This window comes from Paralichthys olivaceus, chromosome 8 (genome assembly GCF_024713975.1).
Source record: "Paralichthys olivaceus isolate ysfri-2021 chromosome 8, ASM2471397v2, whole genome shotgun sequence".
NCBI classification, from domain to species: domain Eukaryota; kingdom Metazoa; phylum Chordata; class Actinopteri; order Pleuronectiformes; family Paralichthyidae; genus Paralichthys; species Paralichthys olivaceus.
This window is the reverse complement of record NC_091100.1, coordinates 14,483,502-14,509,848: the sequence shown is the minus strand read 5'-3', so window position 1 is coordinate 14,509,848 and position 26,347 is coordinate 14,483,502. Positions and strand designations below refer to the sequence as shown.

The window sequence follows — 26,347 nt, the reverse complement described above, 5'->3', positions numbered from 1 at the left end:
GTGCTGTGGCTCCAGGAGTAGCTGACTAATGTGAAGGCGGAATCTCTAAGATCCAAACAGTATTTTCTCTGAACAAGCAGACATGTCGATGTGCATGTTTCCCCATATAAGTGGATTTATGAGCAACACTGACTCATATTATCTTCTCATACTAAAAAAGAAAAATCTTAACCTGGTGTACATTAGTAGAGGTGTGTGTGTGTGTGTGTGTGTGTGTGTGTGTGTGTGTCTCACCGGTTGGCCAGCAGCTCTGTCTGTGTGTTCATGTCTCGCTCCATCTTGCCGTAGGCCTCTCGATGTCGTCTCAGTCCCTCCTGCAGACCTTGTTCTGCTCGTGTCTCTTGGTCTTTCAGCTGCTCCTCCAGCTCATGAACCCTGACATGATGAACACGTCACATAAAATTCAACACAGCGTCTATACAAAGTGTAACCTTTTTCCATTTTTGAAAGAACAGCTTTCTGTACCTGTGTACTAGTTGTGTGTTCTCCTGCTTCAGCTTGGACTTGAGATCACCGTTCATCAGAATCTCATTTTCGAGCTCTGCCACCTTCTTCTCCAGAGAAGTCACCTGATAGAAACAGAGAAGTTTTCTGTCATCTTGACTAATGTATCCAACAAAGCCACAAAAACTATTTAAAATGATGTTTGCTCAAAAATGCTGGCCAGTATGACAAAACAATAAAAAACAACAAAACTAATATCTTTAATTACATGAAAGCAAAATGACTCTATAGTTAAAAGCAAATACATAAGGCCTCTGTAGTAGCACTAATATTTTCCATAATATAAGTCATTATTATAGTACAGCAATTCCCATAGTCTTGTCATTTTATACATTCTAAGTAATGTTCATATATTCCTGTATTTTGTAGACACAAGAAGAATCCTGACAGGGATGATCATAAATTAGCATTCTCGATTTAAGCTGTGCATCCACCACGAACAAATCTTCACTCTCTGGGATCTGGGATTTTAGAGCCGCTGCTAACAGTGCAAAAAAAAAGTCTGAGGGTGAGATATACAGTGTTTATCCTTTTATGGTTTGTTTATAGTCACACAGGAATACAGAAAGCTATTACTTCCCAAAGAGGTGGTTAAAAGAGCTTACGACATAGCATCTGGACAAACCTGCGGCACAAACACACACACACACACACACACACACACACACACACACACACACACATACACACACATATCCATACCTTCTCATTGATGTCGATGTCACAGGAGTCGATACTGTCTCGGAACAGGTCCTCCGTGCTGCCGTTGCTGCTGCTTAAGTTGCTGTTGTGGAGCAGCTGCCTGCTCAAACACACAGGGTTACAAACATGAGAGGAAGAACCAGCTGAGGATAGATCTGGGTGAGCAATATTTAGTGTGTGTGTGTGTCTGTGTGTGTGTGTGTGTGTGTGTGGGAGAGAGAGAGAGAGCCTGAAAGTATGATCTGCCCTGCATAGAGGCTGCTGGAAGATAAATGATATAGGGATACAAGGACAGTTCCGAGAGGGAGAGCTCCTGCATGCAGAATTAAAATGAGCACACACAGGTGTGAGTGTGTGTATATGGGACTGTGTCACTCAGTCAAGTGGGGCATGCCAAAATGACCCTGTTTCACTGATGGAAACAACAACAAGCCATTGCTCCATTACTGAGATTAGAGAGGAGAGGAAACAGAAAAGAGAACAAGCAAAAGATAAAGAGAGCAATAAAGTGAAAGACATAATCAAAGTGGACAGAGAGGATAGAAGAGGGAACAGGGAGAGGGAGCCAACCTTATATTGAATACATAGATCAGGTCTGACAGGCCATTTTCACTCTGTCACTGTAATTCAATTACTGAGGGTGGAAATAGGACAAAAGGCCTGGATACAAAACATTTCAGGCGGAACAGGCCATGAAGCGGCCACCACTGAAACGCCCATTTCTCTGCAGCCTGGAAGGAAAAACTAAAGATTTTACTGCACGTCTCTGCTTACAGATCTGATAAATCTCATCCAGACACCCTGTATTATCTCTGAATAACTAGTTAGTAATTAACTGGCTGGTAAAGCTCTGTAGTCGGGCTGCAGAGTGATAAGGAAGCAAGGATTGCTAATCTAGCTCTATCTTGATCTGTGAATTGTGTGTGTGTGTCAACAAATAAAGCAAATACATGCAGCTCAGGCTGTATAATGCATAAACACAGAGAACAAGTGAGTGACCTTTTCACACACACACACACACACACACACACACACACACACACACACACACACACACACACACGCACGCACACACACACACACACACACACACACACACACACACACACACACACACACACACACACACACACACACACACACACAGGTAACCTACCTTCCAAACGCTGTGCTGGACATTTTCCTGTTTGGGCTACAAAGGCAAAACACAAAATACAAACAATTTGTTACAGTGAATCGTCATGGATACGTCTGGACTCACAACTCAACAGTGCGCTGGAACAATAATTACTGATGGCAATTAAGATTTTGGCCGTTTACTGTGGGAAAGAGAGAAAGAAACACTGAAGACACGTCAACAATAATAATAATTCACTCCTGGTTCATTGTGAAGGGGTTTATGACTGCTGGACCAAAACTCACAGATTCTGTCAGTCTAATGTTCAGATCGTCTGTGTTTCAAATTGAAATAACAAGAATGAGCAAATATACTGTAGGGTCAAATGATGCTAATGAAGACAACTAACATCATCATTAACTGAAACAAACAGAACAGAGAGATTAAAACTATGTAAATATATATTAACATTGGCAAAATGAATAATAATATATATTTCTATTGTTGAAAAATATATTACACTAATATTTATATCATTTAATTGCACATGTTTATATACGTTTGAGTATATTCTCCTTCATCAAAATAAAATCCCATCATCATCTTTTTCATATCCACTTTCTATGAGCTCACTAAGTCATTTCTGCGATCGATATACATCTCACTCTGATTCTTACTCTTTCCGCTCTGCTTCATTATTCATAAGTGGAAAGCACAGGTCTTATAGGGAGAGACATGCTGGATTATAGACCTGTGTCTCTGCTGAGTAACTAAACAGTACACAGTGTACTCATGAACATTATTCTGCTATCTATTGTTCTTACATGACCCTGTGTTTGCATGTGTGCACATGTGATTGCAGGTACACCGCACAGCTATTAATGGTCACTAAGGATTATGTTTCCAATAATAGGCTCCAACATTACAGCGGCTGATGAGGTAAGCACAGGAGTGACAACCTTATATAACCATCAATTAGTGTTTGTGTGTTTTCAACACACCCCTGTAATTATATCACATCTTGCCTATTGAACGACACTGAATGAAAATGCCTCACCAGTCTCATTTCATCACATAATAGCTAAGAGGCTGTTTGTCATTTCATGTGTTCAAGTTGTGTGTACCGACAACCCGCCAGAATAATCAAGGCCAAGTCTTTACAGAGACACGTCTCTCTACCTGTTTTCAATAAGAGATTGTGGAATTGGTTATTGTGCTGCTGCTACAGTATTTTTCAGCAGGTGGAATTATTATCAAATTTTAATTAAAATTAAACTGACAGGACAGACTGCAGGTAGCACATACAGTATATGATGATTTGATTTGATTTGAAAGTATGGGGGTAAGCAGGAAAGGTTTGAGAGCAGGAAAACACCTAAGACTGCACAACGTTTTGGCTCAGAGTCAAATTCTCCTTACTGACATTGTACCAACCACCAGTGCTTGCTAGGTCTTTGTCTTGTGTAATACTGTATTGTGTGATTGCGTGCGTGTTTTTCTACCTGTTAGTCTTGAGGTTTTTCAGGCGAGCCTCCAGGTCATTTAGGAGGTTGACCTTTTTGCTGCAATGAGAGCAATAGACATCCATCAGTTCGCCGGAGTAATGCTGACGCACCTTACGAGGAGTCTGTCCTGCACTGTAAACACACAAAGACACACACACACACAATTTTTATCTGCCCATGAAAACACTGTGGAGTCAATTTAAAGTGAACCGTCTTTAATTTCATGTGCGTGTCATTGAGTCTCCATGTGAGTGTATAAAACCAAGTAGCCGCTGCCAAGAGACCCTTAAAAAATGATCCGGCTAGCCACTAAGAAACACCAATAAAAAATAAAACTGAAAGAGAGAAAGAAAGACGAAGGCCTTGGTCAGACCTGGTATTAACATCTGTCCTGAGAGATCTGATCACAAGTGGACAGTATGTGTGTTCACACGAGTTTACAGATGAGTCCAATGTCACTGTGTGTGTGTGTGTGTGAGAGAGAGAGAGAGCAGAATCAGGGGGGCAGAGTGAATCAATGAGCTGCAGATCTATGGGAGAATGTGTTTGCGTTCACACAGTGAAAAGAAAATCGACACATGAGTCCCACACCTCCTCTGAATGTGGTCTGAGTGGTTGGATCCCAGGATGCATTTGGGTGTGCTTAGTGCTGAGTATTCAGGGAAGACGTTTGGTCTGAACAGGGTCGAAGACGAGGGGGGAGCACAATCACACATACGCTAATGTGAAGTGAATTTGGAAGATCGACATAAAGCCACGCTGTGATGGGGCTCTCCACAGTAAGCAAATATTTGATTTGACTACCCCCTCACGCTGATTGGAAGTGATCCACCACTGATACAGTTGCGTAAGGTTTGACTGTGTCCAAATTCTTTGCTACATGAAAATTCACTGTAAGCACTTTTTGGAGGGAATATTTGAATCCAGACTCCTTTTATTTTATTGTTTTGAAAAATGTTGCAAAGAGGTCCACATTTAAATGTAGGACATTAAGACGCTGATCCTAAAAGTCACTTAAATACTCCAATATAACAATCTAGGTTTTATATGCATCCCATATAAGTCAACGCAGTTGAGTTTTAAACCTGATGATTTTGGAGAATGTGATGTGGTTTGAGTGGCCCTACATCAAAATTAGCTAGTGCACCTTTAACCTACTTTGTTCTGTAACTTGATTTCTTTCCCATGCTGAGCTGTCTAATACTTCTAATAAACCAGGGCCTTATTTTGTATTAAAATCTCCATGCCAACTGCATTTGGAGACTTCTGTCTGCTTGGTATGCGTGGAAGGAGCATGGAGCAGTTTTGCTGGTCATCAGCCGGGAGACCTAATCCCATTAAGCGCAGGCTTTTTGATGAATATTAATGTGGCCTCAAGGAAAAGAACTCCAAAGCTAAACTTACACAGTCAGGACTCAGAATAATGAGTCAGGAAACGACTGTGGAGGTTGCTTCGTGGAGGCTCAAGCAAAAATGTATTTAACAGAGTTCGAGGTCCAGAAACTGGTCAGTGATTTACATTTTGCTTCATCAGGACTTAACAGCACAGAAGGCAACTGAAATGATTTCATTATCTGCACTGTGGTTTCCAGCATGAAACGTCTGCTGTGGTGCCAGAAGCAAATATGATTCATAAAGAAACCTGCATGATAATCACATCAATTCAAAGGCTAATGAAGGCTATTTATGCGGTAATTATCTTGACCTTTCTGTCATTCTGCATTGGGTTTTTCCAAATCCAACCATGTCACACCCAAAACACTGATTTTAAAAGAAAGGTAGACAATATTCTTTCAGCTACTCAGTTAGCATGTTCAGTGTTCTCTGAACCTCTTAACATCTATTGATAACAAAACTGAACTTTTATTTCAGTGCCAAAACTTATCTAACATGTCGCCTAAATCACATGCTTTCATCCAATCACAACCGGACGCACTCGCCCTGAGCCAATCACCTGTAAGCTATCAGAATTTAAAATGTTGCTGTCATTCAGCTGTTAGTTCAGTACAGACATTACTGAGTGACCTACATCTAGCCCTGCACCAGCTCAACCCAGGTCATCGCCCTTCAAATTGTTGAATCAGAAGCCTTCATCGGATGTCATAACTTCATACTCCGTCTTCATCATCACCACCATGTCTACGCTCTGGGCAGCGGGGGGTGTCTCCTTCACATCCAAAGCACCAATATCATTGGACTGCTTCCATAAGGTTCTACTTTCTGTATTAGTCTAAGCGCCAAAGTCTGTTCATCTTGTTCATAATAAATTTAATATCACTCTAACACTCTCTCCTGATTGAAATATCCTGAACTGGAATCAAGCACAAAGAGCGTTTTATTTTCCCTCCATTACCTTGAGGGAACAGATGAACCGAGGTCAGAGTATCCGTTGGTACGAGTCTCGTCGTCCGGACAGGGGCTGCTGAGAGTGTACTCTGGTTCCTCCCCCTCCCCGTAGTCCTCAAACTGCTCCTCGTTCAGAGAAGCTGAGGAACGTGTCGATACGTCAGAGGTCACTGAGACGCTAGTCTGACCACACCTGAGGAACAAGAGGGAGAGGTTGGTATTATTTTCATACTTATGTGTGGGAGTCAAATTTAAAGAAAGACACACCATAAGTAATAGAGGAAGAACAGAATGAGACACACATTTACTTTAGATTATACGTCTCCTTCAGAATAGCTCTGTCACAGCTGAGAGAGAAAACAGTATTGAGTGCCATCAGGCTGAACAGGAGCTTCATGGACCAAAGATTGTGAAACAGAAAGACATTGGTCAACATGAATGAAGATCTATACTGAATGCCGCACAGGAACAAACAGCATCATCTGAAAGTGGAATGGAGAACAGTTTAGAGGCAGTGAGACAGACAGGAAAGAGGAAGTGAAGAAATGAATGATTGTCTAGTTCTTATTGTAGAAACAGAAAAGAAAAAAGGAAGTGATCTGATAACCTAAGTGCTATGTGAAAAAAACTAAAAACATCCTGCATCTGCACCAAAATCAAATGGGTCCTTCGTGGGCCCATGCAACCACCAGGTTTGGTGGAAATCTGTTTGGTAATTTTTGCATAATCCTGCTAATGAATAAAGTAACAAACCAACAAACTGACACAGGTAAAAACATTGTTGGAAGTATGAAAAAAATGGAGCAGTGCTTACTTCTCCCCCGGGAAAAAGAGTTCCCCGAGTGCGTCTTCCTTGTCCCCCACTCTGATGAGCCCGTCTGAGGTGTCCGACCCTTGGGTGCTCTCCACTGCGCTGTCTCTGTCCGATTCCCTCTCCCTGCAGTCGTCTGCCACCTCCTCTTCAGGCCCCTCCACCTCTCCTGGGAACAGCTGGCACTCAGGGACGGGGTCAGGACAGACTCTCGTGCACATGATGACCGGACACACCCCCTTGCCACCCTGGAGAACGTCGGTAAGAAAGAAAAAGAACATGGTTAGTTTTTCATCACAGTAATGTCGCCAGGATCCTTCTCCTTTTCTGTTACAAAGTTATTTCTGTTCATATTATTTTCTCTCACATGACAAATCTTTAAGGCTTTAATAAAGACATACTCCTTATAACTTCACTAAACAGCCAACTCAGTGTCCCTGAAATACCTGTGAACATTACAATAAAGGAAATTATCTAAATAATTACCTCTGCAAAGGAGGGGATGTTTCTATTGCTAACTGTGAGTTTGTCTCTCTTTACACAAAAACTACTGAACCCATTTAATTAGAACAAGGGGGTGGAAAAAGGAATTCTTAATATTGTTATAACATTTTGTTCATATTTACACTGGTTTTAGAGAAATAATTTATTTATCTTGATGAAAAGAAATCAGGCATAATTAGGAAACTGCTTTTGATGAGTGTGTAAAATTGAAGGGGACTTATAGGAGCATAATATAAAAATGACAATACTTTGCGTGCTGAGAAATACTGTGAATGTGTAAATAAAGAAGAAGAACATAAGAAATGGGAAAGAAACCAAGGAAAACAAGCCAAATATTCAAATGGTCAAATATTATACATTCAATGTTGTATACCCAGTGAATTTCTCATTTAAAACAATGGAGGTCCTTTGTAATTAAGTTCTCGACTGTTTTATGTTTGAGAGAGGTGTTCACAAATCAAGGTTGTTCTAGTTGATGCGAGAAACACTTGTGGATTCAGTTTCAGGGAGGATTTCCTGAGTAAATCCCTTTCATTGTGGGAATGGTCTTAAATTCACAGTGGGGGTCTGAAGATTGACAGGGGTGACAGGGCAAATTGGTCAAAGGTCACGGGTCCCGCTCCATCTAGTTTAGCTCTTTAGCGGCTCAAATCTAGCCTCGCAAAGGAGAACAAGGACTTATCTCAGCATGACTGAACAGCTGAAACGCAGAGCAAAGTGAAGGAGGGGGGGCAGGTGAGGACAAAATCGCTGAGACGAGACAAGAGATGTGGGTAAGAGTGAGTAACAGAAAGGTGGAGAGGGCGTGAGATAGGCATGGATCAAGCTATGGGTGTAGGAAGGGGAGGAAGAATAAGTGTGGAACTAAAAAGTCAGGAGAAGAAAACAACTTCCCTAAACTTAACCCAAACTATAACCTAAAATTTACCTAACCTTAAAACATATCTTCAGCTTCAAATGTAATGATTCATGTTATGGAGACTTGAGTTTTGCCAAACAGATTGAGGTCCCCACAAGTGGATAAAAATGTGAAATACCTGGACCACACTCACACACATGCATGTATAGGTTTGTGCTGGTTTCCTAGGACTTTGCATTACTTGCAATTATTGTGGACAGCCAAACCAAAACCTTACCCCTTACCATTTGGCTAACCCTAAACTAAACAATGAAACGTGCATTCACCTTAAAATCTAATGATTCACATTATGGAGAGTTATTTTTGTCCCCATAAGTCCCCTTAATGAGACAGTATAAACAGATTTAGGACACACAACATGAGTAATACTCGGACCACACACACACACACACACACACACACACACGACTTTCTGATGTTGATTTCTTGGCTGAACAATGGATACTCAGTTCTTTCTAACACAAGACTAGTTGTGCTGTTGGTATTGTGCTTGTATTTCCGTTAACAATGGAGAAATGGCAGCAACGTCCTCACAGTATCTGTTTTTAAAAAAAATTACCCATTCACCAAATGAACTGAGACTGCACTTGTGCAATGAGTCAACATGGGGTTGGAGGTTGAGTCTGTGAGAGAAAGAAAATGAAGAATGAAGGTCTCTTTTCACATTCCTCAGACCGGTCTCCTTATATCCCTGCAGCTGAATAAGAATCCCAGTGTGTGGCAAGAAAATAGGCAGCGCCCCCCCCCCCCTGCAGTCCCCCACAACAATTAAAAAAACTAAGCAAACCAACACAGCGGGCGATTTGACACCTGTTATGCTTATTCTGAAGAGAGGAGAGCAGGTTTTCATATGAAGTCCTAGCTAACATAGTAAATCCTGCTCATGCAATATACAGTAATTCCCACATGTATTGACTTTGTTAAACTGGCTTCAGACGTGCACTTCACATGAGACAGAAACAAATGTCTCAGGAGGAAAAAGAGGCATTAAACACGAAGGAGACACAAAAAGATGTTGATAATGTTTGATGCTACTGTGCTGAAAAATAAAACCATGCAGTACATGCTCTTTCCGGACGCCACCCCTGGTCTGAATGATGTCAACATGTCTGACCCTGATAATCTCCCGCTGCGTTCGTCTTATGTGAAAGGCAGAATCTGGAAAATGTTCAGACTCAATCGAACCATCTCAAAGGCCTCTCTCAAATAACCAGCTACAGCAGAACCTGCAGGAGAAGCAGGATGGATGGCCTGCAGTCCAGAATGCAGGAAAAACAGAGAGTCCAAGAAGTAGAGAAGCTAGTTTGCCAGGCTCATCACACACGCTGCCCCCAAAATAACTGGACTGGTGACTGGACTCTATCAAGACTGAAGACCTCCACACATCTTGTCTTCTTTACCACAAAATAGTTTGGTCTCATCTTCTACATGTGGCCAGGCCCAGTGTCTGACAGCTGGACCATAGTGACTTATTAATATCTTCATTCTCAATAACAACTTTATCTTCAGCTCATAAAACACAGGTACTAAAGACTGTATCTAGTTGCAAGCTGAGTTTTGTTCACAGTATTTGAAGAGCTTTATTTTCCTGGGTTCAGGTGAATGAGCGTCAGTGTCTTTTGACTCAAGATCTCATGCAGAGAAACAGAAGCTATTCACGCTGAGCAGTCAAGAAGCAGTTTCAGGAGAACATACCGTCATTGAAGCTGCCACTTAAAACCTTGTGTGTGTGTGTGTGTGTGTGTGTGTGTGTGTGTGTGTGTGTGTGTGTGTGTGTGTGTGTGTGTGTGTGTGTTTACGGTGTGCCTCTCCCTGTACCCGTCTGCTCCAGTTCAGCCTGGGGGCTCAAACTGCCAAAAACATGACTCTACAGAGTGTTTTGTGTTGCTTGATTCCCCGCAGCACAAACAGCTCAGCTTGCAAACACTGTCCAACCTGCCAGTGGCTTTGAGGATGAGGAGATCTGCTGTGCTTCTAACAGCCTGAAGCCTGACTGGCCTTTACATCCGCTTTGGCCAAAGGAGGATTTCTTATTGCTTGGAACATATCAACAGAAAAATACCTACAAACTAAAACCTGATCTTGAACTTTAATGTTTCAGTTGATTAGAGAGTAGGACATGTATATAATGCATGAAGAACTGACTTTAAAATAATGTTTGTTTAAAGAAATTAGGACAAGGACTAATAAATACATGTATTTCAATAAAAACTGTGAATAAATCTTGGGGATGAATTGAAAGCACGAGATAATTAACAGTGGTTAAAAATAGAATAGATTAATGTAAGACACTTAATAAAGATAATGAATTATATATAAATGATTGCGATATTTGACTTTATGTGCTTGTGTTAGAGACGGCACTGTAAAGTAATGTGCAATCATTATTTGGAGAAGAAGTATAGATGAGGTGTCCCTATCTGTAGGCCTCTACATAATTAACAATATATTTCCAACATTTATAATTTATGTTTATAATTTACTGCACACCAAATATCAAGATAATAAAAATCTCAGTTTTATGCTTCGATCATCATCCATGTCCATTGATCATCCTTCTCAGAGGTCAAAGATAAAAAACAGACATCTGTGAATATCATTGCACAGAATGCCATTATTTTTTATCCATTTAAATAAAAAGAAAGATCGAAAAAGACTTTCAGATCTCTGTGTCTGTTGCCGCAGGGTCTGACCCAGTTAAAATATTCCTTCCGTGCTCTTCTTCACTGCTCTCCCAGGTGAAACCAGTGTCAGGGAAGGAAAAGATGGAGCGATGAAGAAGAGGAACTCTCAGTCTCCTCTTTCAGAGAGGAGGAATTCAGGTTGAACAGACCTTTGCTGTGTGTTAGTGGCCAGCTCGAGCCTGGTTGTGTGTTATTTTAGTATACTGCATGTATGTGAGCTTACTGCGGCCCACATACATGTGTGAATATATATGTGTGAATACTTTCCCTTTTAGGTAAAATGAGCTTCTACATACCCTCAATCATCACTGAAGCACTCACATGTCACAGATTAATGACATGTCATGTATTGAAAGTCACGAGCAGCTGAAAAATAAGTTTACCCTGTAAACCTTCACTGTAAAATATAGGTCAGACAGTGTAGCACAGACACAAAGATTGTTGGAGCAGATCTCCTAAGTAAATGAACAGTTGTGTAGCACTGATACATGTGTATGAGACAGAGAGACAAACACAGCCAGGTTCTCTAGGAACAATGCATTATTCAATCACTGCAGCTGCGACAGAGACGTACAACGTGAGAGGAAAAGAGATGAAAAGGGGAGAAAATAAAGAGGACACTTCTCTCTGGCAACTGAAGAGAGAGAGATCCCCCCCATGTCAAGTGGAGAGGAATAGAGGAGAAAGAGAGGGATGTATCGGGCAGAGAAAAGAGAGGGAAAGGAAACTGAAACTCGGAGTGACTGTTTATATTGTTATACCGTTAATTCTGTTCATATACCATAATTATACTTTTTATCTTCTAAATTTGCCTCTGTCTTTTTCTTAGATTTCTTTTAGCTTGTAAATGTTTTTTTAATATTTATTTTATATCTTTTACTTACTTATATTTTATATCTCATGTTTAATGCTGTTTGCACCGGAGATAAGAGGGAAACGCAATTTCAATTCTCTGTATGTCCTGCACATATGGCATTATTGATAATAAAGTTGACTTGTCTTGACTAAAAAAAAAAAATTATTATTCCAATCATTAATTTTCAGCTGAACTTGAGAATCATGTCATTCTCTTCAGCAGTGAACAGTGAGTCTACGGAACATGAACGCTGACAGTCGCTCACATCATGCTGACACGTTACTGAAATACTGACAAGTTTCTGACCGTTGAGCAATACTATTAGATGAGATTAAACGGTTCTATCCACATATGTTATTGGAGCTACCATACCGGTTACACATGAAGCAAACAAGTGTGTGCTTGTGTTAGAGAAAGACTTGAGTCGAGCAGTTGGTAAACAAGCACCAAGACACTGCATAGAAAAATAGAGCCGAGCGATGTGGATTTCTGGGAAGCAATAACAATGATGATATTATTGTGTGAAACATTTCTGACAACAATACAAAACTGTCTATGATTCCTGAGGTTTCATTACCGCAAAAGGAATTTAATTGAGGCTTGATATTTTACAGTTTAACCTTTAACTTTATACAAAATAAATACGAATGAAAAGAAAAGAACTAAAACCGAAAACCAAAACTTCAATTATGAAAATAGATGTTTTGATTGTAAAATGTGAAAATAAATGCACATCTTTTCTGCATTGTTTTCACATTAGCGCATACTGGCAAACATAAACTCTGATGCCAATATGTGAAAGGCTCATATCTGCAGATTTTTATTGGCCAACCTCTATTATGATCAGGCTCTACTGAAGAGTTTATTGCAAGTCCATCAACACTGATTCACTCGCTGTTTCACTTCCTCTGACCTCCAGTCGAATCAAGAAGTCATCTAACCCCAAATTTGTCAGGGACATACAGTAAATGACAGAGCCACAAACTGACAAGGGACTGACTAAATAGATAACAGGCATCATTTTTCTCAGAAGACATTGTGACACATCGTGGCAGGAAGGGTGATGCAGATAAAACATTTAAGTGATATCTGTTTTTGGCTGATGACAAACAAATTATTACATAAACGTGATGCAGATAAAGAATTTAAGTGATATCTCTTTCTGCTGCAAATGCAAAGAGGAGAGACGAAGTTCCTGTGTGATGAGCTCAGTCTGACTGAAATGTTCATTCATAATAATGGTAAAATATTCAACTCTGATAGTTTCTCTAGAGTGACAGAGTAAGGGAGCATATAGCATCAACTCTGCCTGGAATATGCATTCAAATAAAGTTTTGATGTATTTATACAGTGTGAAAAAATGTTTATCGGACATATAAAAAGTGATCTGTCATCTGTCTTTCTGGAACAGAGGAGAATTATGTGGATGATGGTGCATTTCAAGGCCTTATTGATTCCCATGTAGAAAAAAGGCAGAGGAATGGTAGCAGCCTATCAGCTTATGTGAAGATATAAGTTAGAAATGTTCTGCACAAGCTTCAGCCTATAACACGGTGGATGTGTAAGACTCTTGTCAGGCTTTAAGTCATGATCTCTTTTAAGGAGTGCCCTCTGATGATATTTGAACAAGCACTTCTGTGGTGCGTCATTTGTGCAAAACTAGATTAAAGGAATTACACCGCTTAAATGGATTTGAAAGGTGTTTCTCCGGTTTCATGTTAGTTGTACAACTAGTCGGACAGTAACCCTGTTGCTCAACAATTAAACAAAACAAGTGTTGTTCAAAAAGAGAGAACAGAGATGGAGAGATACACCAGTGCAGGGGTGGGACTGAACGAGACATCAAGTGAAATCGACTGGATCGATCCACACTGACAAAGCTTTGATAGAGTGTGAGTCAGCAGTAAAGGGACTGGAGGACGAGCAGAGGAGCGTAAGAGGAATTGAAAAGAAGAGAGCAAGAAAAAGGGATTGAAGGAGAGAGAGAGAGAGAGAGAGAAAGGCAACAGAGAAAGAACAGAGAGCAGCAGAGTCTCTCTGCTTGTGTTTATCAGACTGAGCTCCAGTGACACAAGGCGTTTCTCTGCAGAGGCTTTTCCTGCTTCTCTCTCTCTCTTTGTTCATTTCATCCTCTCTGTTTCTCTTTATTCTTTCTGAGCTCCTCAAGTGCAGCCGCTGCAAAAATATTCACCTAAAAAGTGGAATGTTTAATCCTCTTGCTTTCATATTCAGCATTTTGAATTCTGTTATATCTCTTGCTGTCAGATGTCACCGGTGGGTAACGACAAGAGTCAGACGGCCATAGGAAAAATTACACTAATTCCAATTTAAAACAAAAGCTTCAGTTATTCAATAATCAGTAATCTCTCAAACAAAATGTTTATTTGTTATTATTATTTTATGTTTTTTACATTCCCTGCTTTAGGTCTTACTGTACATAATATACAATTCAATATATTTGATGGTGGAACTGTAACTATTATATTCTTGACATTTCATAGACATAATAAAACTAAGGGGCATAGAGCGTGTCCTTCCGTCAAGTTTCCCAGAAACCCATCCAGTAGTTTTGGCATAATCCTGCCGACAAACAAACAAACTAGAGTGCACAGTGCACATTCCTCCACCGAGACCCAGCAGTCTCCTTAATTCATTCAAGCTGAACCAAATTTCACACATTCATAGATATCAGTTCCCCTGAATGTAGCTGATTGTTTTCATCAAGATCCATTAAATATTTCCAGGGAAAATGAAAAAGCTGCAAAACACCCAAATATCTCATTGTTTGATGAAGCCATAAAAACATTCCTGCATCTGCCCCCTGATCCGGATTAGCACCAAAAGTTATTAGATTCATCCTTCATGTCACATCCTTCCACCACAGTTTTGTGTAAATCTGTTCAGGTGTTTTTGAGTAATCCTATTTATTTACAAACCAAGGAATCAATGGACAGGGGTGAAAACATAAACTCCCTGGCCGAGGTAGCTGTAGTTTAATCAATAATGAAGGGAATCATTATTTTCATCCCGACATGTACTATTTAAAAGTCATTTTGTGTTGAGTCATCATCATATTCATGCATAAATGGATTGTATCGACAGGGGAGCAATAACATCAACAAGTCGTGTGCATCTGCATGTATCAGCCTGTGTCTTTAATCACCTCCCATGGAAAGCAAACTCTCCCTCTGCATGCACACATTACACAAAGAGAAGTTATGACTCATATTTCACTATCATTTTGTTAAGTCAACACTGTGAGAAACTTAGGTTTGGGGAAATGAGGCACACACACACACACACACACACACACACCGCCTGACAAAAACACCTGAGACTCCCCAGTGTGTTTACTTCAAAATATATCTCTCGCCCTCAATGCTCATTCGTCATTAAGTCAAAACTACAGCTTTTTAATCAGTTCGACACACAACCACACACATATAAAAACACTACCCCTCTGTCTACAAGGTGCTAAATCACACACATATATTTGTCTCCACCTCAGTCTCAAGGGAAGCAGGTAGCTGCTTGGATTACCAGGAATGTTGCACTGGACAAAGGACAATGTGGGGAGGGGACTGGAGCCACAGCAGAGACACTGTGTGGAGACATTTTCAATGAAACCCAGCTCAGATACACACAGGAAACCAGAAGTGGTGAAACAGTGTAAGTGACTGTGTTTCTGAATCCACAAAAAGAAATAAAAGCTCACAACAAGACCTACAGTAGTTTTTAAGTTTCAATTATTTTTCTATTATTTCGAATAGTCCTGACTTTATCAAGAATGTATTTTATTTAAGATTAAAGGGTTAATACCAGGCAGTGAAAGCGTATTAAACCAACATTGGTGTGTGTGTGTGGGTGTGTGTACACACAGTACTTCCGTTGAATAACACCTTGAAATACATCCCTTGATTATGAGCGATGCAAGTGTCCTTGTAGATTTGCTTTTGTGTATGAATCAAGTTAATGCGTGAGGTGCAGTAGTAGTTAGTAAGTAGATTACAAAGCTGCATGCACAGTGATGGTCGTATCTGCCGACTGTCAATAGTCTGAAGAAGACGCTGCCATGTTAACAGCATTTACTGATTGTCCTCACCTGAATAAGGTCATACTCAGAATGAGCAATAATCAAATTAACACATGTGGAGTATTCCAACATTACTCACATTATGTAGACATCCGTATTTCTTTACTGGACTAAAATGTCCTATTTGAGTCTTCACAGCATTTTGCATTGTCAAGATTTTGGCACTATGATGGCTTCTGTGTCAGATCTTCCCCATCTGCTGCTCTTTCATATCCCAGCTGTAGCCTCATGTGTACAGTTAGGTTAAGTCCATAATGGTTACGGTTGCTGGGAGAGCTGGATAATTGTTAGCAGCTTTTTATTTTTGCATTTCAATCAAATTACTTTAGTATTTAATTTAACTCAAATATCTTGAGTACATTTGTGCCCTTTATTTTGATCTCTCTCTCTCTCTCTCTCTAAAGCCCTTTGTTGCTCTATAAGCAATACATTTGACTTGACTGGACTTGACCTCTGCTCACTGTGTGTATGTGCTGCCAGGCCTTGAAAAACACAAACTACAACAGCATCAGTGTCATATTGAAGAGTAATTACGAGGATTTGTTACATCAAGTCGACCTGGGTGTAAGTTTTATAAGGTAGCCCTTGAGCTGTCAACCACCTGCTCTGAACTCTCAAGTGCTTGACACTTGCTTGTATGTTTGAACTACACACCCGGCTGCTTCGCACCAGAGAGAGGAAGTCAGCATTCACACATTTGTTTTGTTTTTAGTCCTACAAGCGACACTGGAGGGGGAAGTGTTGCACAACAGTCAGACACATTTGTAGTCGAAAATGTTTTTGTTTCATTTACTGCTTGTCACCTCACAGCCAAAGTGTGTTGCTTCTACAACCACTGTCCTTTCTGTATCAAGAAGCGTCATGTCCACTGAAAAGAAAGAACCTTGTGCATTGTGCAAAGTGCATTGTCTTCCTCTTGAGCGACTGTTTGTTGAGCCTGATGCTGCTGCCTATTGAATGAGGGCCCTTCAGTGAGTCGTTGGTGGCCAACCCTCAGCAGGTGGTCAAGCCTTCACTTCTTGTCGTCTGTTGCATGTGAATGTTGTTGTTTAAATGTCTGCTTAACCCATTAGAACATTTTCTAAAAGCAAAATGAGAATTTAAAATGGCTTGAATAGATGTTTGGTTTAATAACAACTAGAATACAATACGAAACTCAGTGACGCAGAAGATGTTTTTGTTTTTGTGTTAAGATATTTTTGGTCTTCTTTAGAAATTATTCTTCTCAATGTGTCAATAGAAGGAGTGACTGTTTTCACTGCTGCAGATTATCCTCCATTCATCCAGTGCAGCTCAGTGCCGCATGTTAATCTAGTTATTCTAGTCCTGGTGTACTGACTGTACCCTGTCAAAGACACTTGGCTGAATGTCAGTTTTGTTTGAGGAAACTAAATCAAATAAGTGTAGAAAGAAACAATGTAAAATTATATGACAATAATGTTCCAAAGTGCATGTTGTTGTCTCTGTAACCCGCTTGCTCCCTCTGCAATTTCGTGTGTAATAATGACAAGGTTGAGTCTAATCTAATCTAATGTAATAAATGATAAATAATAATTGTAGTGGAAAACAAAAGTCTTCTAGGAATGTTTTGGGTGTGGGGCATTCAGGAGAGAATATCAGCTCAGCAGGAGAAGAGTTAATCTCATTATGTAACGTCCAGTCACAGACCAGGAGTATTCAAAACACCAGAGAGTCTGACGTCACATGTTGCTGCTGGGATCCCACAATACAAATAAAACTTGCCTTTTGTTTTATTGGACTAACAAATTAATCTTAGAAGGTAAAAAGTGCACACAACAATTCTGTTGTCAACAGGCTGATATCATCAACTGACTTGTCACGATCAAACGGTTAAAACAGCACGTATTAACAGCATGTATTATTTATTTATCCTTTACTTAACTATTGTGGGTGTTTTATCACTTTACAGATGATTTTACAATCTAAAATATAGTAAGGTCTATTTTAAAAAGACAAAAATCCAATATAATATAAAGTTCTAGGATTTCTTCTATGTTTATCAGTAATGTGAAAACACCAATAATATTCCTCCTCCTGCATCATTTTCAACATGGAACTAAATATGGGTCAAAATCAACAGAATCATACATTTAGATATTGAAACCTCAAGCAAAACTAATATTTCTCCCATTTCTTTTTCTTTTCATTCCATCAATACCTGCATGGGTAATCTATATCTACCTTACTGTGACAGCACACTTCTTTTTTATCTTTCTCTCTCCTTCCAGTTATACCCTGGTTTTCCCAGTTAATCGCATTACCCTCAGAGAGACACTGAACCGTAACAGAAAGTGAACAAGGAGAGACGGAGGAGAAGAAGAGGAAATGATGGGAGGGTACACCTGAAGCAAATATAGATGAAAAGAGAGCGACACAGGACAGTGATGACACAGAAGCGAGCAGAAGAGCAAGGCAGACATGCAAGCAGTGAGGCTGGGTCCACTGTGTGCAACAGCACACATTCACACAGTCAAAGGACAATGCACTGAACCTGCCCCCCCTCTCATGATTAAATAGTCAGCCCCCTCCCCAACATATAGACTGTGTCTGTCTGTCAAATAATGTGCCATGACCCCCCCCCCCTCTCAGCAGGCAGGCTGCAGTCTGGTTCCTTACCCCGTTTACTAGTGAGGGGAGTCCATGGTCAGCAGCAGTCCCTACTTCTCCCCCAGCCACGGACCCTCAGCAGGGCCAAGTCTGTGTCTCCCTTGTACACACACACACTCACACACACACTCACATTCACACACACACACACAGGTGTTCCCAAGAGGAAGAGGAAGCGTCCGGATAGTCCAAAGGGTGAGTCCTTGTTGGTGAAATAGTCCAGCGAGAGGAAGAGAGGAGTTTAATGTATCATCCACTTTAAAACACTGCCTGGCTTCACCTGCAATGCCTCTCTCCCTCTCTCTCTCTCTCTCTCTCTTTCTGTTTCACACACACACACATACATGCATACACGTGCACAAACACACAAACACACACACACCAGCACAGACTCTGCACCCTCACACTCTGTGCCTCTCTGCTCTGCTTCGCCGGCTGCCTCTGGTTCACACACTGAGAGGGGAGAGCTCAGATCAGGCAACAGTTGTTGAATTCATGGCACCGCCTCCCCCCTCCCTCTCCCTTGCCTCCCCTTGCTCACCCTTTGCCGGCGGTTGCCTGGCAACTGGCTTCTGTGGGCGGGGCTCGCTAAGAGTCCTCACATTGCTGCACAGGCTTCACCGCCCACTCAGGCTATATTTGCATATGGAGCCCCGCCTGCCTGTGTCTGCTGGTGATGAGTGGACGAGGGCCAGAGGCTGTGTGGGCTATGGAGAGAGAGAGAGAGAGAGAGAGGAGAGGAGAGGGGAGGAGGGAGGTGATTGTTGCCTCTCAAACTGAAACTGTTTGTCTTCAGTGATGCAGCAGATTCCACAAGACGGGTCAAAAAGAAGAAGAAAACAGTGGTTAGTCACAATAAAGAAGAAGAGAGAGAAAAGAGAGGAAGGAGTGATAAGGAGAGCAGAAATCTGCATGAGGTGTTTTTCTTTGCTAAAACTGTCAATAGTTAAAAAGCAAAGCACTTGAATCTGCCCTGGCACCTTTGAGAAAAGGAAAAAACAGTTTTTAATGACAGTGCTGTTTTCTGACATTTTGTGGATCTATTTAGAAACTAATAAATAAATGTACCAATAACGAATCTAACTTTAGCCGCAGCCTTTTTACCTCCACCAAGGAGGTTACGTTTTCGCCCCTCTCTGTTTGTTTGGCTATTTGGAAAGATTACCCAGAAGCTCCCACACGGATTTCCACGAAACTGGGTGGAGATGGGCCAAGGGCCAGGAAACAAACCCATTAAAGTTTGTCACGGTTCCACACAGGGCACATTCAATTTTTTTTCCACTTTCGTTAACACTGAGAGTTTTTTTTTCCATTTTCACAGATTATTAATAATACAGATTTAATAATTCATAGATCTTAAAAGGATAGTTTGAATTCACTCATTATCTCCTGACCAGTGACCACTATACCACTGGTGCCTCAAAACACTTGCAGTCTCAGGGTTCAACAGTGTTCCAGCCAAATCCAATACAATTGAAGTAACTGGTGATCATTTTTTCAACCTAATAAAAGAACAGATAAAAAACATGCCTCCATACTGCATCCAAGTGTCTGGAAGCCCCGACATTCATATTCGACTTGAAACAGCATTTACAACATGTTTTGAGCCTAAATGTCATCTGTTATCCTTCTCGGAGCTGCATTCATGTTCTCTGAAGTTTCATTTCATTCAGCTATTCTAAATCTTACATGGAATATTCCTTACACATGGTTAAGAACTGCCAAATAAATGCAGTTTCACATGTGTCACAGCCCTTATTTCTACAGATATACTGTTTTTCTGCATCATTTGCCTCACATGCTGCTAGTATCAGAGAGCCACGGATGCTCGAGTCCCTGTGCTTGTTGCAAGGAGTCTCATGAAGTGATGAGAAAGAGAGAGGGGGTGAGAATGATGAAGAGGAGGAGAGAGATTTGATCCAAGCTAAGGGAGCCAAATAAAACCTAATTATGTGGAAAGGAATGCACCCTTCATATAATCTCCACTCTCTCTCTCTCCCTCTTGCTTTTCTTTCTCCTTCACTTCTCAGAGACGCTGGCAGTGGCTCAACCAATGGCCTGTGGCTGTTTGTTTATGTGCAGTTTGTTAGAGGGCTGGCCCCTTTCCCCCTTTTCATAGAAGACATTTACAATTCTATTCATGTCTACCTGCCTCATTCAAGAAGGCAACACATAGCTGCGGACCAAGGCCCTGTCACAGAGCGTTAACACGGTTATGGTAATGTTATTCTGAAAGGGGATGACTTTGTTTATACTACTTTGCATGATGGGTAAATAGGTAGGGGCAAGGTGGAGATGATAGCTGAAAAATCTGCATCATACTCCTCACAGAGGGTTGGACACAGGACTGAGATCAACACACCTTCACATACATCATCAAGTGCATCCACACTGTGTTAAATAAAACCCAAACCTAACAAATTGTATATATTGCAGAGTTTGGCCGAAGCAGCTCTGTGGGGATTCTCCACCAGCTGCTGGGGTTCGCAATGCAGCAAGACGAATGATCGAGAGGAAGAGGGTGGGGGGAGAGATGGGCAGAGCTAGAGAGGGAAAGCGAAGAGAGCAGGAGAAGCTTACGAGAAATAAACGAGGGCAGGGTCGCTCTTCAGTGGGTTGGTAGAGATGCTTGTTTGGCCTGAGCACAGTGGATGCTCAGAACAACTGTGCTGCTGCCAGAAATCTGCACATATGAGACACATGCACAGATTCACTTGTTCTCTAAACATGCTTTTATGTACTTCTTCTATGTCACATATTAACTTTGATTGTGTCTGTGTAGCAAATTGAATTTCAGATTAGGGGCAGCAGTTCTTCTTTGTGTTCTAAACTTGCCTGTTCTATTGGCCTGTGGTGATGCCGGTTGAAGCTTTCTCTTTGAAAAAGTCAAAGTGACCTCAAGTAATTGAGCTTCACCAAGTAAAAAGTGGCTGCTGGACTTCGGCTACATCCCCACAAATACATTTTTGTTTTAAAATAGCGTTTTAAAACTGAAATGGTCTCTACGTTCAATCGAGTGTTTTAGCTCTGCATCAGTAATAATCCCATCCATACTAATGCATCTGAAACGTATATCGCACACTTCTCGTACTCTGGCCACGTACATGCTGGTGTAAACAGAAAGCAGATTTGGTTGCTTGGTTGCAGAAAACAACTGACGAGAGATAGAACTGACAGTAACATGTTTCCAACATTTTACATTCACTCCTGGGGTCGAGTCAGGACAGATAAAAAACAATCAGGAAGTGAATGTGTGTGATAGTTTCAGATTGAAAATCAACGTCTCAGATTTTGCCTGTCCAGACGCAGCAGTGCAGTTTTCAAACTAAAACTGGGACAGCAGCGTTTTCAAACTAAAACTGGGACAGCAGCGTTTCCAAACTTCTCCGTTTACGGTGCCCGATAGCTCCAGAGTAGTGTGGACGGTGGATGGAGCCAATGTTTCCTTCAACCAGCCCAGAGTATTCAATACATGTTCATAGTTGATTCTCCAGCTTAGAGAATTCCTGCACTTGATAATTTCCATAACTCCAGTCTGAATCATGGCACAGACCTGATGAGGCTACGGGGCAGATGTATAACTTCTGGTATAATTGATAACTACAGATACATTTAAAATGTTACGCCTTAGATCCCATAATTATCCTCTTTTATTATACAGGACTAAGTTTGGAGGAGCACTGCACAGTTGAAGTTGACATCTGTTACAGTAACAGAGCCAATAAGATCTGACAACATGCGGACATGGACTGCACAACGTGACAGCGTAGGCAGCAGAGGCAGCGAGAAGAAGGGGTCAGAGGCAGAGTGAGTGAACAATCAGGGAGAGTGAGACTGACTGAATCAACCTGAAATCTGCAGAATCATTTCCACTGCTATATATCTCGAGGCCTGAGACCATTAATATCTAAGTCTAACAACGTCAGACTGAGAAAATGTAGGAGATCATTTTGATATGAGGAAAGGACAGGACATGAAGTAAAGAGGGACGTTCAGCACGCACAGGAAGAGAATTACAAAGGCGAGATATTCATTTAAAGATATAATGTGCAACAATTCATAATTTAAAGGTCTAAAAACCACTAGACCTATGTTACATGTTTTGTTGACTTGTGTTCATGCATTTTCCAAAATGTTTCCAACAATGTTAAAACCTGGAGAAATCCCCAAGAGTTGGCCAGTTAGCCAGTCTGACGTTTTTTCCTTCTATTGTTTCTATTGGTCACCCGTAATGGATCATGGTTTTTTATTACCTCAACCATTGACTCGACATGACTTGCGCCCGAGTTGCATCACGTAGTTCAGGCAGTGGTAAAGACGACAACTCGCATGATCCCACGCTGTTTCAAGACATCATCAAATTAAGTCTTTTGTTTTGACTGACACATTTCAGGTTAGTTGAACAACAATACACTTTATCAGGAGGCAATCCACATTTCCCGATTGTATATCTTGCCTTTTATACACAAACATAATAGTAACAATACCACACAATAACGCACACATTTACACTCATACCAACAGAAGGTGTGTGAAGCAGAAACAATTGTTCACGCTCCATCAAGGTATGACTTCCTGTAATAAAAACATGAGGGCTAACTGCCAAACAAAGAGCACCAGCACTAGCTTTGTATGAACTTCCTCATTTGAATTCTTGCCCTTGATCCATTTAAACCATTCAGAGCAGACAGCCCAACACAGAAAGAACGAGTAGCACTGCAAACGTCTGGGTAATATTCTCTCCTGCTATTTTAGACCATGTCACAACAACATATATCGTCTCTAAATGAAGGAAAAATCTTCTTTACAGCAACGTTTGTTCAGGCTTTCACATCAGGACTCCTGCAGCTCAGACATGTACAGGATGAGCCATTTCCAACACCATGAAGAATCTATATATTGGTGACAATGTGGCTGCAATGCAATATGTGTAAAAAGAGGCCAGTAGGTTAGTGATACCTTCAGGGAAAACTCGCACAGAGTCGTGGAGGTATTGATTACTGTTTACATGGGTAGAGTGCATCTGTGTATGGAGGGACACGATGTGCTCTGACATGGTTATCAATGACAAGCAAGCGTCAAGTAAGAAGAGAAGATACAGAGGATGCACCTTAGCGTACGTAATATGTAGTTACAGCAACATTATATTAAGTAGCATAAAAACCAAGACAAAGTAAAAGGTTAAAGTTGGTCACATTCACTATCACGTAAGGTTAGCACTGCCTTTCAACTACCCAAACTTGACAGGACCCATCGGACCAGATATGTCGGCTCGGGTTCAGACAAAATGTTTTGAATAAAATTCTTGTTCAGGTACTGCTTAGTACGCAGTAGAAAATTATACACGTAAAACCACGGGACACATTTAACATGTAAACACCTGCAAGTGACACCTAAAGATGGCTGACTATTTTTGTGATTAATTATTCGCATCTTCAACATGACCGTGTGTTTAAAACATGTTATCTAGGTGCTTAGTTTGCATTAGAAATTAAAACATTTGCATTCGCAGTATAGACCAAATATTCTGTATGTGTGTTCTATGCGTTTACACAAATGTAAATATACACTGATATTTGTCTGTCTTTTTCGTAATCGTAATATATATCTATTGAATTCAGATGAAAAATGCAATAAATGAGTATTTTACACAAGATTTTCCGTTATTAAGTGTGCGTAAAGTGCTCTTATATTCTGTTCTTATATAAGAACAAATCCCAGAAGAGAAAACATTGGTGAATGTCAGAATCTTTGTAAAAACTGTGTAGGTGGGTTTCAAGAAAAAAATTGTTCTCGGTGAATGAGGCTCATTGTTTAGTTTTATTTCATACAGGTTAATGGGCACAGATAATAAATGCATGATTGTGTTTAGGTCTCCATTATCTGCAAACTGACATGACTCACTAAACAAGCCTCACAATTAGAGTTTCATCCATATCGGCATATTTCCTCATGACAAAATGGGTGCACGAGAAGGCTGTTGGATATTTAAAATTACAAAAATGATTTAAAAATACAAAACATTGGCCACAGCAAAAAGTGAGAATGTGCTCTGTCAGTATGCTGAGCAGGTCTGACTAACACCTGACTGACAACAGATCAAAGCTCGATGATCGATACGAGACCAAAGCATCGATCTTTCAAATCACTACCAGACCTCTGAGACAGCAGGTGACAGATGAATCAATGAGGAGGTGAGGAAGAGGCAAATAAAGTCTGATTTAAACCAGCGAGAGAGCCGAGAGAAAGGGATGAACTAAATTCAAAAAGTTCTACAGAGCTTTAGTCGGACGTTGGAGATTAAACTGAGGTTTTCACTTCCTCTGTTGAAAGGTATGGACGGCTCTCTGTGTGAGCTGAACTCAAACCATGCCGCTAACACGGCTGCTAATTATCCTCACAGACAGGAGAGAAAACACTGAACCATGAAAGGAAGTTATTGACCAGAGCATTGGAATGTGAATGCACTCTGCAAAGAGATAAACAAAGAGCACACAAACAATGGATATGAAGTTATTTAGATTAACTAGGGAGGGCAGGTTTTATTATCACAGCCTGAAATCACCAATAAGACAGTTTAAATATTTTTTAAGACACCTTGTTATAGTGACCAAAAAATAGAGTTTTATATTATATACATTCTATATTTTTTAATAGTCCATTATGGCATCAGTACTGATGCAATTTGAATTCAAAACCACAGATTCTATGGTCTTTTATTATTGTATTTACTTTTAGGCAGAGCATGTGCTACTAAGTCAATGATGCCAAGTCATTCTTCTGTGTAAACATGTTTATGGGTTAGCCATAAAAAACAAACAAACAAACAAAAAAAACCAAGTGGCCAAATGTGGCATTACTATGTTCATGATGCGCCACAACACTTCTTTTTATGCAGTAAATAAATTAGGGGTTGTTTTTTACAACTTTTTCTCTTTTGTATATATGAGCATGTGAGTATTTTGTATTGTAGTAGTATTCAATTTCCTCAAAGAGAAATCAGCGCTGCACTGTTGTGGTGACATGTGGCTGTTAACACAGGAAGTTGGTCTCTGTAACACTTTGACGAAAACGGCTCATTTCTTGATTCACAGTTCTTGTTAACATGGGAGGTTATGAGCCAGCTGTGGTTATTGTGCATCTTTGTGTGTTGTGCGTCTGTGTGTGTTGTGACACAATTCTGCTGAATCACCTGTTGAAACAGTTTGTGCAACAAGAAACATCCTCTTTAGTAACTTACCCTCAACCTTAATACATTTCTTTCTCTGTGCTATGATCTCCTCAACTGGAGTCACTGAACTCAGAACCAGAACAATGTGAAATCATTGTTCAGTAAAATAGCACTTTGAAAACTTTTGAAAAACAAAGAAACAAACAATGGATATCAACTTTTCATTATTCCGGTTTTACACATTAAAACAAAAGCCTTTTGGTTGAGTTCACAGTGATATTTATGCAATAATATTTATACAATAACATTCTGTAAGTGACTAACTGTCCTCTCATAGCCCTACTTTTAAAGTTTGAAGACTGTGCTACTGCAGAACTGATAATTAATACTTTATAATTTAAGTAGAAAAAAATTTGCTCATTTACATTATGTTGTTGTAAATCATGTTTTTAAATTCAAAACAATGCAATGAAAGGTTGTAGCCCCTATGGTGATTTGTGTGAGTGT

General features: G+C 40.4%; 1 protein-coding gene across 7 annotated transcripts in view; it reads right to left on the bottom strand.

Moving 5' to 3' along the window:
• rab11fip4b (RAB11 family interacting protein 4 (class II) b) overlaps positions 1-26,347 on the bottom strand; it is a 49,899-nt gene that overhangs the window by 6,851 nt on the left and 16,701 nt on the right. For 5 of the 7 annotated variants that reach the window (XM_020084364.2, XM_020084365.2, XM_069530197.1 and 2 more), the window contains 7 exons: positions 6,989-7,233; positions 6,182-6,367; positions 3,826-3,960; positions 2,363-2,398; positions 1,207-1,306; positions 466-569; positions 235-375 (listed from right to left, as the gene is read on the bottom strand). In XM_020084364.2, the coding sequence (XP_019939923.1) occupies positions 235-375; positions 466-569; positions 1,207-1,306; positions 2,363-2,398; positions 3,826-3,960; positions 6,182-6,367; positions 6,989-7,233 (947 nt within the window). Of the gene's footprint in view, positions 1-234; positions 376-465; positions 570-1,206; positions 1,307-2,362; positions 2,399-3,825; positions 3,961-6,181; positions 6,368-6,988; positions 7,234-18,678; positions 19,145-26,347 lie in introns of those variants that run through there. The other 2 variants (XM_069530199.1, XM_020084366.2) reach the window with 2 other exon arrangements.